Below are 16,421 nucleotides of genomic sequence, written 5' to 3'. Positions count from 1 at the left end.
CCGGAGAGGGAGTGGGGCTCAGAGAAGCTGAATCCCTGTCCCCAAGGCCAGGCAGCAGTGAGGGCAAACGCAGGCCCCGCCCGGCTCTCGGGACTGCTCCTGTCCCCGCCACTCCCTCGTCTGCAGCTCCCCTGGGTGAGGTTGCAGGGTGGGGCTGCTGGATCGCCTCACCTGAGCCCTGGCACTGAGTCTCCCCAGCGCTATGAAAATCAGCCAGGAGGAGTGGATGGGGTGTGTGGTGTCTACGCATGTTGACCATTGACCCTTGAAGGCTGGGGTTGTCCCCATGAGAATCCTTGAAATACAGCTTGAAGCACGAGGTGAATTTGGGCAGAAGGGGCCTCCAGGGCCTGGCCGCCCACCCAGCGCGAGTGTGCTGACAGCCGGTCGGGCACCCGGGTCACCGAGCGGCTGGGAGGGAGTGCTCCGACCGGAGGCAGGAGCACGCTGTGTTCAGGGAGCTGGCGGAGGTCCGGACAAGTGCAGCGGGACATAGCAGGGGAGTGGGGCGGGTGGGGAGCACAGAGAGCAGTCGCAGAGGACTGGTCTGGTCTCCCGGGCTGTGGAAGGCACCTGGGGTGCCATGGGAAAGAAAAGGGACTTCGGGGCAGGCCGGCCGCCAGCTGCAGACCACCTCGGCGGACAACGGAGGCAGCGCAAACGTGGTCAGAGAAGAGGGGCTTCTGCTGCCTTGGGGCTGGGCCGGGAGGGCAGAGGGTGCGCCCCCTCACCGCTGGTCCATCTGTCCCACCCGCAGGTGACCCTGATCCCCACCTTCGATTCGGTGGCGATGCACGAGTGGTACGAGGAGACTCACACCCGGCACCAGGCGCTGGGCATCACGGTGCTGGGCAGCAACAGCACCGTGTCTATGCAGGACGAGGCCTTCCCCGCCTGCAAGGTGGAGTTCTAGCCCCACCCCCCGCACCCCCCAGCATCTGCCACTGTCCTGGGATGTACCTGCGTCAGAAATAAACCAGGTACCGACTCAGCTGTGGCCTCGTTCCTTCTGCCGGCAGGAGACTCAGCAGCGCTCCAGTCATTGCTGCCATGGGGCGGTCCCCAGTTGGGGGAGGGACAGCTTCTGCGGAATCCCCGGTAGCCTCCAGGTCAGATGTGCTCTGGCCCCCGTGTCACAGATGGAAAACCCAGGCCCAGGGGAGGCAGAACCTCCCAGGGCAGTGGAGCTGGCTGCTGACATCAGCCCTCCAGCCCAGCAGCTGTGACTGTGGGTCCCCCGTTCTATAGACAGGAAGGCAGCTGCCAAACCCAGCCGCACCATCCAGGTGGTGGCCAAGGTGAGATCTGAACCCTGACTCTGCTCCCGAGCCGTTCCAACAGAAGCCATCCTCTGTTCCTGGGGATAATTGACACTCATGGCAGGACAGTCTTGCACTCTACAGCAGGCTCTAACTCATGATTGACCGGGACATGTTTGCAGACACTAATGCCCATGGCCAGCATTTTTATTTTGGCCGGCCAAAATTTTATTCTGTTGTTTCACTAACACTGTATGGGTTGTCACACTCGTAGTTAGACCTGACGCACCTGTGGAGCCTTCTCCGCGCCGTGAGTTTCATTCTCACTTCCGTGTCAGAATCGGTCACTCAAGTTTCTTGTCTTTTCCTTGGTCTGACATTCACATCGTCTGAGTCGGAACTGCCTTCTGAAGAACTGCGCCTTTGGAGACACTACTGTGTATTTCACTCGGACAGTCAGAGCAGGTATCTGCATAAAATTCACTGAAAAATTCTCCACTCTGAAAATTTAGCAATACATCATTTTTGAAAAATTTATGGTAACAAACTTGTGTTTATAAAATACACAAGATTGGAACTAACGGAGGAAAACCTGAATGATGATAATCGTAAGTTGTATAATGAACCCCTGATCAGTTTTAAGCTCTAACAACTTTGCCTGGTGTTTTTAATTGTATTACTGTCTAAATATTGATATGTCTTTGGTCAATAATGTTCAGGTAACAAAAGATGTATTAATATGTCTCCAGTCAGCAATGTGTTTTTTTTTAGCCATGTGTTTAAAACACAGCCTGAAACCTAAAAGCTACAAAACACCAATCTCCCGATGAACCCCCCTCTCTAAACTCTGTTCTGCACATATAGGAACACCTAGATTTAATTCTCAGTAAGATGCCATCTGCACTGGATTGGATGGAGACCTAAAAAAAAAAATGTGACAAGTGCTAACCCCTCAATACCTGCCCTCTTTCTCCTGTAAGGAGACTTCTTAGTCTAGGGTCTGAAGAAGGGTTACTGTTTATACATGAGGCCGTGTCACCCTGACTTTTCATCTTGGAGACTTGTTGAGTACAGGTGCTGCCTCCTTGTTCTCATTTCATTTTTTTCCAGGGAGGTTTTCTTATATTTATTTTTAATTAGTTCAAATTTTTTATTTAGATGTTTGTCTTTTTCTCATTCAGACATCATAATTCTTTTTTTTTCCTAAATAGGGACAATAAACTTGTTAAAATTTTCAATCATTAAAAAATGCATAACATAAAATTTGCCATTTTAACTACTAATAAACTCTTGCATTGTAAATTTTTTTTTTTCCCAAATTTGCCTTTCAGTTTTGTTTAGGAGCAGTTTTGCTGTAAATGTTTTATTTTTATGATTTTCAAACCTCAGTTCTTTAAATGTCCCTGCTTTGTGCTCTAGAGGTCCTTCCACAGTTGGCACAAATTCTCCCAAGGTTGGGGTTTTTTTTTTCTGGTTATTTTTACCCACATAGGGCTTATTTTGGGATGAAGGGAGAGGTAGGGATTGCCCCAACCTGGACAGTACAGTTTTCAATGCACTGTACAGATTTAGAACACTCCTTCCTCCCTGAAAAAGATGCCAAATATGTTATTGTCTATTTCCAAATCTGTACTAATCCATCACCAACTTTTCTGGCCATCTCCTTACTTTCTCCAGTATAGATCTGTGTGCCTCAGTAGCTCATCAGGCAGGTTCTTTCTCCTTAATTTTACTTTTTGCCTCCATAAAAGGTTGTTTTTACAGTCTCATTCCTCTTGGAGCTCTAGAATCTCCACAGAGGGGGCCCAAACACATGCTTGAGAAAAGCTGTCTGCTTCTGCTTCTGACCAGATAGTGGGCTAGAGCCCTAATAAAAAACAACTAAAATTGCTGGGTGAAAATGAGTTAAGTGTTGGTTAATGTATCAGTGAGCACCCAGAAAATGAGGAACAGTCAGAGGCCAGAATAGTGCAGACAGAAACCCCAGGAGGGAAGAAGGAAGCAGCTTTTCTGTTACATAAGGCGGTCTTCCATCTTCTTTTCATGGACCTTCAAGATGGTGTGTCTGATAAGCAGAGACCTCAAAGCATGAAGTAGACATCAAAATAAGATCTTTGCAAAGATGGAAAGCAAACTAAGGTGGATGACATGGTTTAAAGCAGTCCAGGATGCTGGAGACCCTGGGGGAACTTTCAACTAATCCTAAAGAGTTCTCCCAGTCACATCCCAGGACATGTGAGCCAGCATCAGAATGCACAGCCTGTGAATGCCAGTGGCACAGACCTGGTGTCTTTAATCCTAGTGTCTTTGCTGTGTTTAGTCCTGAAAAGTGAACAAAGTGCAAGAGACAGTGATATTTGCATAAGAGCCAAATAGAACTAAGAGAAATGAAAAAGCAAATAATTGGGTTGGATCAACAGTGAAACTGTAGGTAGCTGAAGAGAAAATAGGTGAACTGGAAGATGGAACTGAATGAGTTTCCTAAACAGGGGAAAGAAAAAAGGGGATTGAGACAGAGGAGAGAGCAGAGGCAAATTCTGAAGGGGATAATAGTGGAGAATTTTCCAGAAGTAATGGTGTCAATTCAGTCGTATTCAGAAATCCAGCCAAATCCCAAGCAGGATATATAAAAAGACAAACAAACAAAGCAAACCTAGACAGCGTATTAAAAAGCAGAGACATCACTTTGGTAACAAAGATCCATATAGTCAAAGCTATGGTTTTTCCAGTAGTCCTGTATGGATGTGAGAGTTGGACCATAAAGAAAGCTGAGCACCAAAGAATTTATTTCGAATTGTGGTGCTGGGGAAGACTCTTGAGAGTCCCTTGGACAGCAAGGAGACCCAACCAGTCCATCCTAAAAGAAATCATCCCTGAATATTCATTGGAAGGACTGATGCTAAAGCTGCAGCTCCTATACTTTGGCCACCTGATGTGGAAAAGATTGGAAAAGACTCTGATGCTAGGGAAGATTGAGGGCAGGAGGAGAAGGGGACGACAGAGGATGAGCTGGTTGGATGGCACCATCGACTCAGTGGACATGAGTTTGAGCAAACTCAGGGAGATAGTGAAGGACAGGGAGGCCTGGTGTGCTGCAGCCCTGGGGTTGTGAAGAGTCAGACAACAACTGAGCGCTGAGCAGTGCCGAAAACCACAGTCAACAAGAAAAGCAAGAATAGTAGACGGAGAGACAGCTCCTCAGCCCCACAGCATGAAACTCAGGACCCGGTCGGGTACCGTCTTTAGCAACCCAGAAGTTCTCATTCAACAGAAGCATCTTTGGAGGGTGAGAGAAATGAAGACCCTTGTTGAGTGAAATCCTGAGGGAATTTTTTTCAGGTAGAAAATGATCCAAGTGGAGGAGCTGATTTGCAGAAGGAAACAGCAAGGAAGTTTGAATAACAGCTTAAGTGTCATCCTTGTTAACAAGAATTATGGTATCCAATATGTAGGATGAAAAATTGCGTTTAGGCAACAGTGGCAAATAGGTAAAAACTGAATGGAGTAAGCTTTTAAAATCTTCACATGTTTGAGGGGAGAGTAACATACCACTTAGTTGAGCAGAGTAGCAGTATTAATAGTTAGAGTCAATACTGGGTGAACAGAACTGTTGTATAACTTCCAGATTAGTAGAGGGGAGAAATTAGACTAAAAAAAAAGAAAATCCCAAATTCTTCCATAAGGAAACAGGTACAAATAGAAAGCACAAAATAATGAAAATACATACATAAAAATTTGCCAGTAATTAAGTAAATGCAGATGGACAGAAAACTCCAGTTAAAAGATAGATTTTTTTCAGACTGTATTTTTTAGTTCAATTTTTGTGCTACTTGCAAGAAACATCTAAACATGAAGATGCTGAAATTTTGAAAGTAAATGATGGGGGGGCGGGGAATAAACCTGACAAATACTAAAGAAAAAAATTAAAGCTGATATATCCACACTAATAAAGTTTTATTTTTGGTGTATTACTAGAAATAAGGGGTTTCCCAGGTGGCTCAGTGGGTAAAGAACATGCCTGCCAATGCAAGAGACAAGGGTTCGATCCCTGGGTCGGGAAGATCTCCCCTGGAGGAGGGCGTGGCAGCCCACTCCTTTCTGGAGAATCCCCATGGACAGAGGAGCCTGGTGGGCTACAGTCTATAGGGTCACAAAGAGTTGGACATGACTGAAGCAACTTAGCACAGACACGCTAGAAATAAGGACTATAAAGTGAAAGCTTTTAACTCATCAAAAAGATGCAACAGTTCCAAATTTGTATGCATCTAATAGCAGGGCCTCAAAATAAAGTTATGAACCACCAGAGGGAGTAAGTTTATCTTTAAAAAAAAAAAATCTAGGGGCTTCTCTGGCAGTCTAGTGGTTAAGACTCTTTAAGACCTTAAGCTTCCACCACAGGGGGTGCAGGTTCAATCCCTGGTTGGGGAACTAACATCCCACATGCCATGCTGCAACGCCAAAAAAATTTTTTTTTTAATCGATAGTAGGTTTTCTAATAGTGATCTGTCCTTACGTTCCTAGAAAGAACTCCACCTGGATTATATTTCCTTTATTATATTTTTATTTCAATAAGTTGTGTATTTGTTGTGGGGAGCGGGGAGGGGTCTGGGCTTTTGCCGTCAACACTTGGCGGATCTTTCTCTGCCCTTCAGATTTCCCATGCTGCTGTATTTCTCATCACCCTCACTCAGCAGCCCAGCATGATGGAGCTTCCACCACCTAGACCCTTGGGTGGCCAGACAGGAAAGGGACGCGGCAAATCAGGCACCAGCTCCTAAGGATTTCCAGCAGGAAGTTATGTGCCACTTCCAGTCTTGTCTCATTGGCCAAAGCAAGTCAAAACTGCCCAATACAGGAGCTGAAAGATACATACTCCTCTCTCATACCTAGAAGGAGGAGAATCAGAAATAGTGATGGAAATCAACGAATAGCCACTGACAAGTCCCCCGAAGAGATAGTTTTGTTCTGGCAGGCAGTAGGTTTGTCAAGCTTGTTCTATTAAAATAACAATTTTTTTTTTTTTTGGTGGTGTGGGCCATAGAGTCTGTCCAGATCTCAATTCTGCTGTTAACAGCTGAACAAATGGAAATAAATAGCTGCATTCCAATAAAATCTTGTTTACAGAAAGAAACCAGTGGGCTGGATTCAGCTTACAAAGGCTGTGATTTACGAACACCTGGTGTCGGGCATTACTACTCTGACTTCCCATCTTACCTCTTATAACAGTTAGGGACCTGGAGTTCTCCACCCCCTCCTCTCTCCTCTCTGTCTCTCTTCTTCCTCCCTCCCCACCCCAGTCTCTCCTGACAGCTGTCTGGCCCCGCCTCTACAGAGCATGCACTAAAAATACCCCGGCAGCAGCCTGAGCACCTGGGGGCCCTGGAGCCTATGGCAGGAGCCAGATGTGTGACCCGTGTGTGACCTTGTCCTGGGCACCCACCCTGGGCACCGCCTGCTCATCGGCAGCCCCTCCCCGATACTTGCCCAGAGCCTGAGCCACAACCGCCCCCTGATTTCTCGGTGTTGCTCCAGCGTCTAGATCACGCCTCCAGGCCTTTGCTCCCAAGGTGTCCCCTCCCTGGAATGCCACCGTCCAGCCTTGCATCAGTCAACGCATACTGGCTGCTGCCCTGTCGGGGAGCAGTGTCACGTAGGGGAGCCAGACACATAGGAGGGGACAACACTCCACGATGCCAGGCCTGTTGGGTGGCACTGGGTGCCAGAGGAGTCCCCCACACCTAGGGGTGGGGAGAAACTTTAAGGATGCAAAGGATTAAGCCAGTGTTAGGGGACGACCGAGAGCAAGGGTGGCGGAGGGACTCGCAGAAGCAGAGGCTTGGCCTTTTTGAGGAACCGAGAGGAGACAAAATTGAAGCTTCAAGAACACTGGGAGGCTGGGGGTGGGGCCATCCCTACAGCTTCATGGACACCCCACTGAGCAGATGGGACTTGCCCTTCAAAGGACCGGGTGTCGGACGAGACCAGCCAAGCTGGGGAGCTGTGAGCAGGCCAGGATTGGCATAGAGAGTTGGCAGTGTTTCCAGACAGGCTTGGCACGGGGCTAGGGGGACCTGGTCCCTGGTGGGCGTGGCCAGGGCACTTATCTGGAAAGATGTGGACTCTCGGGAGGCCATGATGGAGGGGGGAGGGGTAGCCTTTCTCTGAGAGAGCAACATAAAACCTCTCACCTTCCAAGCCCACCACCTAGGGATCCTTCTCCAGGAAGCCCTCCCTGCTCTCTTTCTGGTCCCCACCCCCAGCCCAGGGCCTCCTCTGGCTCTTTCTGACCCACTCCCTTTTAAACGCCACCCTGGACTTCCCCGGCGTTCCAGTGGTCAAGAGTCTGTCTGCCAATGCAGGGGACATGGGTTCGATCCCTGGTCTGGGAAGATTCCACATGGCATGGGGCAGCTAAGCCCACGTGCCACAACTGTGGGAGCCCTCTCTCTGCCACAAGAGAAGCCACCGCAATGAGAAACCCTCACACCACAACTAGAGAGTGGCCCCACTCACCTCAACTAGAGAAAGCCTGTGCACAGCGGTGAAGACCCAGCACGATCAAAAATAGATCAGTTTAAAACACCACCCTGTCCACCAGTAAGTCACTCTTGTGCTGCCTTCTGATCTGTAACCAGGGTTGCTGCTGGGACAGGACATGGCTGGCAACCTTCCTGTATAGCATGTGCCTTTTCCCTTCCTGACATTCAGCAGGTGCTCAGGAAATGTTGGTTGTGTTCCAGCTTGGCAGCACTGGGAATGTGACCTGGGGAATATTACTTAAGCTCTCTGGACCCCACACCTTCATCCCACACCCAGTCACAGAAAATTGGCATGAACCCCCAGGTACCCTTCAACTGTAGTGGTGGTGACCAGACACCTGAGTTTCCTTCCCCAACCCCAGACAGGCCTGTTCTGCATCCTGTCCTCCCCATCCTCACAACATCTTCTGGGATCCAAGGTCAGGACTGGCGGGAGCTTAGGCCTCAGTGCACCTGGGTTAAGCCCTGCCTCTGACATGTCTTCGTGTGTGACTTCAGAGAGCAGCCTCTTGTCTGTCAGCTTTGGTCCCTTCACCTGTAAAACAAAAATCAAAGCCTTCTCCCCACCTTGCCCTGGCCCAGGCTTGAGGAAGCCATGTATGGGGTATGAATGAAGTTCAGACACCACCTAGCTGGTGTGGGTGGTGCCAGAGCCCCCACGGACCTCCCAGCTTCTAATAGGAGGGCGCCAAGCGTAACACAATGCCCCAGCCCTGAGGGGTCCTCTCTGAGCTGAAAGCAAGCCAGACCAGAGCTACCATGCAGGAACTGAGAGCTAAGTGCCCAGTCAGATGGGGAACTGAGAACTCCAGGAGGAGGGAACAGCAGAAGCAAAGGCTCTGAGGTGAGACCAGTTTTGTAGAACTGCCGTGAGAAGGGCAAGGCCAGACTGTGCCGGCCTGGGCGGCTTAGGGATGGGAGGCGGTAGGGGGTGGTGTAGGGTCTTTACTGAGGGCCCTGGGCACTGCGGCAGGGTTTGGAGCTAGAGAATTCAGCGAATGGAGAGGGGATGGTAGGAGCCAGGTTTCTCCCTATTGGAGAGCCGTCCCTCAGCCAGGAACAGAGATTTGAATGAAGGACTCACAGGCGCTGCATGAATCTCATTTTATGAGCACTCACTTGAGGGCGACCGGAGCCTCTCAGGTTTGCGACAGGACAACATTCCTAAGGATGGTTCTCCCCACGCCTGGGACCAGATCCTGAGGTTGCCTGGATCAGGCTGTAGACTCGCTGTGTAGCCTGCAGGAGCCTTCTCTGAGCCTCAGTTTTCCCATCTGTAAAATGAGGATCAATATGTGCCGCTCACAGGCTTGTAGGAGGAATCAGAAGAGTCCTTCTCAATGCTTGTCACCTATTTGGAGCTAAGTAACCTATACAGACCCTTCCCACCGAGTCTCAGGTGGAAGGAACCGGATCTATCGCTTTAAATTATGCAAATGAATGCGGGTAGTGGGGCGGGGAGATTAAAAAAAGGAGCCGCTCCCCCAGACAGTCGGCACGCTGGGCTGGTGGAACTGGCCGCCTGAATGGCCCAATGGCTGGCCGCGCGCACTAGCAGCCCGCCCCGCCTCCCAGGCCGCCGCGGAGGTGGGGATTCTCCCGGCCACGCCCCGGGGGCGGAGCCATCCGGCGGCCGCGCCGCAGCCGCGGAGGGAGGGGCGGGGCGGGCTCGGGTATCAGCTACCGAGCCGCAGGTGGCGGCGGGCGCGGGGCTTGGCCCGAGCTCGGGAGGTGAGTGCTGTTCCCTGAAACACCCCGAACCCCCCTGGCCCGCGCAGCACCCCGTGCGCACCGCGCCGGGCAGCCCGGCGGCTCCAGGGTCAAAGGCGCGGCGGGATGTGAGGGACGGAGAACAGAGGGTGGGGGGCTGCGCGGTGGGTACCCGATCCTTCCTCCACCTCCCGCGTGGTAACCGGGGATCCGCGGAGGGAGATGGAGACCCCTCCTAAATCCTCCATCTCCTGGCCTAGAAGTGGAGCGTGAGGCGGGGCGGCTATGAATCGAGACCCCTCCCCAAAATCCCTTTATTCTAAGCCTGGATCTGGGTCTAGGTTCCAGAGCTGCAAAGATGAGCTTGCCGCTCTCCCTCGAGCCTGGGACCCAAGACAGATGAAATGAAGACCACCCCCAATTTCCCTCTTCCCAGCTCTGGCCTGTAGATCTCCCCACGCCCCCACCCCCGGCCCCGAGACCAACATGAGGAACCCCTTCCTCTGTGAACCCCTATCTAGGCCTGTATGAGGAGCTGGGGGTCCCCTGGTCCCTCCTCTAGAGTGTGTTTTTCTAGCTCCCTACCACAAGGATGGGGTAATGGAGGGGCATTTCACTGGGATCCTCATTTCAGCAGGGACCCCAAGATTGGAATTCTGGGAAGGGTCAGATGGAGTCCCTTGCCTGGCAGGGCCAGGCCGGGCCAGGCTTGGAAAGACCTGGAGTATGGACTCAGTGGTGGTCCCTGCTTCAGTGGGAGATGGGCAGTGAGCATCTGTTCCCAGGGATTAAAATAAATCGAGGTAAATTAGGATCTTGCTGGAGGCTGACTGAAAGTGGGGTGCGGAGGAGGGTTGGGGGGTGGGCGGCCCCTCCATCTGCCTCAGATCCCAGAATTCGCCTGCCTCATCTGCAGTAGGTACCAGGAGGTAGCTTCCGATGGACCTGCCTCACTGGTGACCTTGGACAGATGACAGACCTCCCTGAGCCTTTATTTTTAATTTTTTTTTAATTTGAAAATGAGGTTGAGGCTTCAAAGCTTGTACTCTACTGATTCTGAAACCCACCTACTCCATCTTTTGCTAAATTGTGACTCCACCCTTTTGCTAAAGATGGTGGTCGGAGGAGAGAGAGCGATAGGTTTGGAGGTCCCTCCATATGCCTTGCTGGCCTCAGAGCCTCAGTTTACTGCACTGCAAAATGGGCAGACGGTCACACTCTGGCATTGCTGGAAGAGTTGCTTTGCCAGACAATAAAATGTATTACCAAGCTGCTATCATCAGAACAGGGGCTCTTCCACCCTCGTCACGCTGGCGGGACTGCCCGGGGCATATCCTGACCCACATACCTTCACCCACGCCAGGGGCAAGCCAGTACCTAGATAGGATCCTGGATAGGACGAGATGGGAGGCACTGGGCCAGTCTATCCCCTGTCTCTTTGGGCTCTGTCCCTCTGGTGGGGGTGGAAGTCCAGAGTTCCCAGGTTCAAATCCAGCTTTCCTGTGAGTGGCTTTGCCCCTTTGCACCTTGGTATGTTCTTCTATGAAATGGGCTGAATTCCCCTTGGAGGATCAGAGCAGACTGGCAGAACGGGAGCGCTGCTGTAAATGCAGACATTGTAATACTATAGTCATTATCATACAGTGTTATAATCATTACCATATTATAATTATAATACTAATTGTAATATTAATGAGCATAAACAGGGTCAACAGCTGATTCAGGTCAGGGCAGGATAGGAAAGGAGGAAATCTGCAAGGGTATTGCCTGCTGTGTTTCCAGAGCTCAGTAGTCAGTTGGTGCTCAATAGGTGTTGGCCAAGGAAAGTGATGGAGAGAGAGGAGACAGCAGGGAAGACTGAAAAATTCCTGAGCAGAAGCTCAGAGGCTATCCATGACCCAGTTACTGCACGGCATGGGGCCACTGCCTCAGTTGTCTCACTGGGGGTGATGGTGGAGTCGAGACCCCACCTCCAGGTGCCGCTGTGAGAATCAAGCCAGACTGGTAAACAGGCACAACCCTGGTGGCCAGCCCTAGAGGGGAGCAAATGCATGACAGACCTGGTCCCTGAAACAGCATAGCCAAGAGGCCGGTCACAGGAAAAGAAGAGAAAGACCCCAGACTGGCCCTACTGTGAGCAAACTGGAGTCCAAGGGAGAGCAAAATGATAGATCCTGTTTTGCAGAAGCCTAGAGACCCAGAGAGGTCAGGGGCAGCCCAAGGCCACCTACTGAGAGGTCAGGAGTTCCAGACAACCCGTCAGGAACGGGAGCCCTGCCTTCTTTGCTGACTTGGTTCCTGTCTTGTTTTATCTGCTCCCGGACCTGCTCAAATGCTGAACTGGCGAGAAACCCCAGGGTTTTGGGAATTGATGCTGGAGAGGCTGGATCTCCAGGCGGCGCCAGGAGCTTGTGTCAGCCATCTCTGGGAAGGACTCTGTTCCTCACCTCCAGCAGCCAGAGGATGGGGGCATCCGGGTCAGCTGACAGCCTGCTATGTGACCTTGGGCAAGGACCTGTCCATCTCTGGGCTTTGCCCTGGCACTGAGGAGGCTGGGAGACCTGGGTTCTCACAGGGCTGACTTCTCCATCAGACACAGTGACCACCATGTCTCAGGCACAACCTTGGGGTCCATAAAGGTGTTTTAACTTCTTTTAAAATCAGAAGGGGAAAAAAAACCAGGCTTTGGGGTCAAAGAAAACATTTAATATATGGTATTAATATATTCGTTTCTATGTCAAATGTAGTTGTAAAAATAGTTTAAACTCTTTTTTTAGTGGAGGAAGGGACCCTGAAAGCAAAAATGCCTCAGGCCCATGGAAGTCCTCATGCAGCCCTGGGTTTGAGTCTTGGTGCTCCCATTCACAGGCTGTGCAACCTTGGGCACGTGGACTCCCCCCTCTGAGCCTTGAGTTCCCCGCCCCCACCCAGTGAAGCCGGCACCACTGGCCCACCTAAGAATGGTGAGATGTGGAATGTTTAGTCTACATGGTTGGTGCGCAGATTTGTGGGTACTATTATTTGACAGTTGCTATCAAGATTATATTTGCTTACTAATAATAGCCCCAAGGTGGGGGCCTCAGCTTTCCCCACCCAGCACCTGCGCAGTTCTAGGGAGGTCCCAGGGGTGCTGGTCTGGCGGGGGAGGTGAGCTGGCGGTTGGGCCATGGGCGGGGCGGGGTGAGCTTCCTGTCCCCCAGGCACAGGGGCCCCAGCTAACGGAAGTGGCAGGGGCCACGTGGTTATCTCCCGGTCCCCGTCCTGTCTCGGGGCTCGGTTCCCACTCGCTGTCCGGTGAGTTTGAGCCCAGGCCAGGAGGCCCCCACTGCTCCTCCTTTCCCCTCTTGGGGACAGAAGGGAGACCCTCCTACCTGGCCCGGGTTTCGAGAGAAACAGTAGGTGTCACTTCCTGGGCCTGCGCAGGGTCACCCTTTGCTCTGCTACTGTGCTCCCCCACTTTACACCCCTGAGTGGCAGGATGGATGGCAGGGTGGTCGCGGGAATATGGTGAACCAGAGCCACATGTGGTAGTTTCCATCAGGGGTTCTTCAGCAGACAGGTCATAGTGACCTGGGGCCAGTCAGTGACCTCTCTGTGGTTCAGTTTCCTCATCTGTAAAGTTGATATTGAGCCCCACGTTGTGGTTGTGAAGGTTGAATGAATGTGTGGTGCCTGAAAAGAGCTGGACACAGCGTCACACTCACACTGGTGCTCAGTGTATGTGTAACGGGGAGGGGCAATCTAATGGGAGCTGTAAAAACAGTCGCAAAGATTCTTGGTTTCAGGGGAACTTAGGCCCTCTGGCTCCTAGGATCTTCTAGACTGTCTAGCGGAACTTCATCTGTGCTGTCTAGTACAGTGGCCACCAGCCTTATGTGGCTACTGAGCCCTGGAAACAAGGCTGGCACAACTGAGGAAGTAGGAGGCTAATTGTATTTAATTTTATTTACTTTAAAATTAAGTTGCAAAAAATAAAATAAAATAAAGTTGCCACATGGGGGCTAGTGGTTCCCATTATCAGTTAGCATAGTGCCAAGGGATTTGCAGATGCTCAAGGTCTAGGTCATGGCCAAAATCTAAGAAATGAGATGGGAATTTAGGGCTTTTCCCTCTTGGGATGTCAGCTTTGTATGTCTTCAGTTAGACTAGGTTTCCTCATGGGCTACACTGGGGCCTGGAATTTCTCAAGGGTCCCAGCTCCGCCCAACACAGGGTGGTGGTGAAGAATGTTTGTTAATAAAATAATTGTTTGCTTGGTGAACTCCTATTCATGCTTTAAAACCCCAACTCCCATGCCCTCTCCTTTAGTTCAAGTCCCCCAGCCAAATCATCTCATGGACCCTGTTACTGTCCTGGCCAGGTAGGCACATGGTGGGTGCTAGCTGATAATGGGTCAAATTAAACTCAAGATTAGAAAACTGCAGCTTAGAGAGGGGCAGCCTTGCCCAAGGTCCTTGCTCAGTCCTTTCTAGTGAGGCCCAGGGAGCGTTCGCGTCCCTGTGGTCACCAGCCCCGTCTCTGCTGCTGCTGTGCCTCCTGGGCTCCCAGCTGCTGCTGAACTGCCCTCGGGGTCATGAATTATGGATGAGGCTTGTGGGCTCCAGTGACAAGCCCAACCTCGACAGCATGCCAAGGACACCGAGTGTCCCTCCCTCGCCTGGTGGCTTGGCTCATCCCCTTCTCCTGGGAGGCGTGGGGTCCTCCAGTAAGATCTCTTCTAGGCGTTTCCTCGTGTTTTGCAGATGGGGAGACTGAGGCACGGAGCTGGACAGTGACTCAGACACCTACCAGGTGAACACAGTGGCTTCCAGGGGGCAGGGTCAGGACTCATGGATGCACCAGTGTCCGCCGGGTCACCATGGCAAGGGTTGAACTTTCTATCCCAGGAATGTGCATGACATGGGGACTGTTGTAGAGGGATCCGGGAGACCCTGAGGGGACCTTAGGGCCACTTGAAGGACCCCGATGCCCACGGGGCCGATCACAGTCCCAGCGTCCACCTCTCACCTGACCCTTTTCCGACAGGAGCTGCCCAGAGTGGAGCCGAGTGTTCACGGGACTCAGCTGACCCAAGTGCAATTCCACTGTCACTTCCTGGCTGTGTGACCTTGGCAAGTAGCTTGAGGGGATTCAGTTTTTCTGTCTCTGAAATGGCCCAGAGCTTTTCTACCCATCCTCCACCATGAACTCCTCTTCATGCTTAAAAACCCCACCCCCATACCCCCTCCTCTAGTCTAGGCTCCCCCAGCCCCTATCCCTTCATTTAGTTCAGCTCTGACCCCACAGGGCTGGGGGTATCTGTATCCAACTCTGTCCCCCTAGGCTGGGAGCTACTTGGGGACCATGCCCAAAGCTGAATCACTCCAGGGACCCTGGCATACCCCCAGCTTTGGGGCTTTTGGTTCCTCCTCCATCCTCTTTCTCCTTCCTCCACAAGGAGAGAAGTTGGAATTTCCCCTCCTTAGGCCCTAGCCAGCTGTGACTACAACTCAAATTTGCCTCTCTCTTTGGACAGGCACAAGATAGGAACCCTCAGGGGTCTCCACAGAGGCCATCAAAATGTCGTATTTTGGGGAGTATTTTTGGGTAAGTAAGATTCACTCTTATTTTGGTGGGGTGTCCTGGAAGGGCTGTGGGGGCTTTTATGGAGATGGAGAAACCTGGTGGCTTGTGGGCAGAGTCTTGGGCAGATGGAGGGTTTGCAGGGGGTAGAGGTTAAAGTGGGAGGAGTCAGGCTGGGTTTGAATCTGTAGCCCCAGATGTCATAGGCCTTGTGGTCTTGGGCACATCACAGCTTGAACAGGGTGACCGAGGCCCAGAGTAGGAATCTCTTACCCGAAGTTGCCCAGCGAGAAGTACAGTCAGGTCTCAAACCCAGGGCCGGGCCGAGCTTCCAGGATCATTCCAGCCAGGGAATTTCCACATCTTCCCCATCCTGGAGAGTTGGGGGGTTTTCTTGGCTTGACCCCTAGGGACCTGCTCACCTGTCTGCTCTCTAGACTGGGGACTTGACTCAGGAGCCAAGTGAGACAGATTTGTTTTTACTTATTCACTCCCTCCCTCCCTCTCTGTCACCACCCCACACCCAGCCCACTCTGGGAGATGTTGGAGCCCCCAGGAGACTCCCTCCCAATCCTGACCCTGAGGAACCCCAAATCTGGGGGACACAGAGCTAATAAGACCCCTCTAGTCTTACTGAGTCAGGATTGAGCCCAACCTTGGTGTGCCAGAGAATGAGCAAGGAGGCAGAGTTGTGTCTGCCATGGGCTTTGAAGGCTGATTTTTCAGGATGCCAGAAAGGCATTCTGGGCAGGGGGAACAACCTGGACAGAAATAAAAAGGTGTGACACGGGGTGGCCAGTGGAGGGCACAAGGACTCCTCTTGCAGAGCCAGGCTAATGGGGAGACACAGAGGATGAGTGAACAGGAGAATAGGGTAGGACCCAGGGCAGAAAGCCCCTTCCTCAGTTGCAGGCCCAAAGCTTGCAGAGAGGAAGCCCGTTGCTAGGCAACGAGTTGCCCCTGGCAACAGGCCTTTCTCCCTCCCCAGCTGGGGCTCCTCTTACTAGCATTTGCTTTCTTAAAGGGGCAGCACCCCCTTGCCACCTGCGGGCAGGGGGTAGAGGGGTGGGAGAGATGGAGGGAGAGCTGGACCTCCACCTTCTTTCCAAGGGTCACAGTCCCTGGATTTGCCTCTGAATGGCTGTGTGACTCCATCCGAGGGCTGCCCCTCTCTGAGCCCCCGTTAGCACTTTGTGTAAGGGGGTTTGGCCATTTGAGGATCAGTTGTTGCCCACATTTTGCAGTCCTGATGGGCACCTACATGTATTTTAAACTCTTTTTAATTGTGTGAGGCAGGCAAGTTCACTGCAGAAAATTCAGACTAGCAAAGAGAAAATAGTAGCCACCCCCA

General features: G+C 51.7%; 2 protein-coding genes and 2 long non-coding RNA genes across 15 annotated transcripts in view; 2 read left to right on the top strand and 2 right to left on the bottom strand.

Annotated features, from left to right (window-relative positions):
• Nucleotides 1–2,003, top strand: part of MAP1S (microtubule associated protein 1S) — a 31,420-nt gene extending 29,417 nt beyond the window's left edge. For both annotated transcript variants that reach the window (XM_020898808.2, XM_020898809.2), the window contains exon 7: nt 758–2,003. In XM_020898808.2, the coding sequence (XP_020754467.2) occupies nt 758–913 (156 nt within the window). In that variant the 3' untranslated portion in view covers nt 914–2,003. The remainder of the gene's footprint in view (nt 1–757) is intronic.
• A 3,739-nt stretch (nt 2,004–5,742) lies between these two features.
• On the bottom strand, nt 5,743–9,296 carry LOC110140405 (uncharacterized). The gene is made up of 3 exons (XR_011485789.1): nt 8,918–9,296; nt 6,744–8,333; nt 5,743–6,145 (listed from the first exon to the last, which is right to left on the bottom strand). It is a non-coding gene; the product is annotated as an uncharacterized lncRNA (long non-coding RNA).
• The window catches only part of FCHO1 (FCH and mu domain containing endocytic adaptor 1), a 30,094-nt gene continuing 22,240 nt past the window's right edge, over nt 8,568–16,421 (top strand). For 3 of the 10 annotated variants that reach the window (XM_070462051.1, XM_070462047.1, XM_070462003.1), the window contains exons 1-4: nt 9,448–9,529; nt 14,251–14,299; nt 14,534–14,619; nt 15,024–15,094. In XM_070462051.1, coding sequence (XP_070318152.1) covers nt 15,068–15,094 — 27 coding nt within the window. In that variant the 5' untranslated portion in view covers nt 9,448–9,529; nt 14,251–14,299; nt 14,534–14,619; nt 15,024–15,067. The other 7 variants (XM_070462008.1, XM_070462019.1, XM_070462005.1 and 4 more) reach the window with 7 other exon arrangements.
• LOC139033170 (uncharacterized) lies at nt 10,829–16,020 on the bottom strand. Of its 2 annotated transcripts, none has more exons than XR_011485790.1 (3): nt 15,726–16,020; nt 15,344–15,443; nt 10,829–11,109 (listed from the first exon to the last, which is right to left on the bottom strand). It is a non-coding gene; the product is annotated as an uncharacterized lncRNA (long non-coding RNA). The 2 variants fall into 2 exon arrangements; XR_011485791.1 differs by having other exon boundaries at nt 10,829–11,106.

This window comes from Odocoileus virginianus, chromosome 3 (assembly GCF_023699985.2).
Source record: "Odocoileus virginianus isolate 20LAN1187 ecotype Illinois chromosome 3, Ovbor_1.2, whole genome shotgun sequence".
In the NCBI taxonomy this organism is placed as follows: Eukaryota; Metazoa; Chordata; class Mammalia; order Artiodactyla; family Cervidae; genus Odocoileus; species Odocoileus virginianus.
Note: the sequence above shows the minus strand (reverse complement) of the source record. Positions and strands in the feature narration are given on the sequence as shown.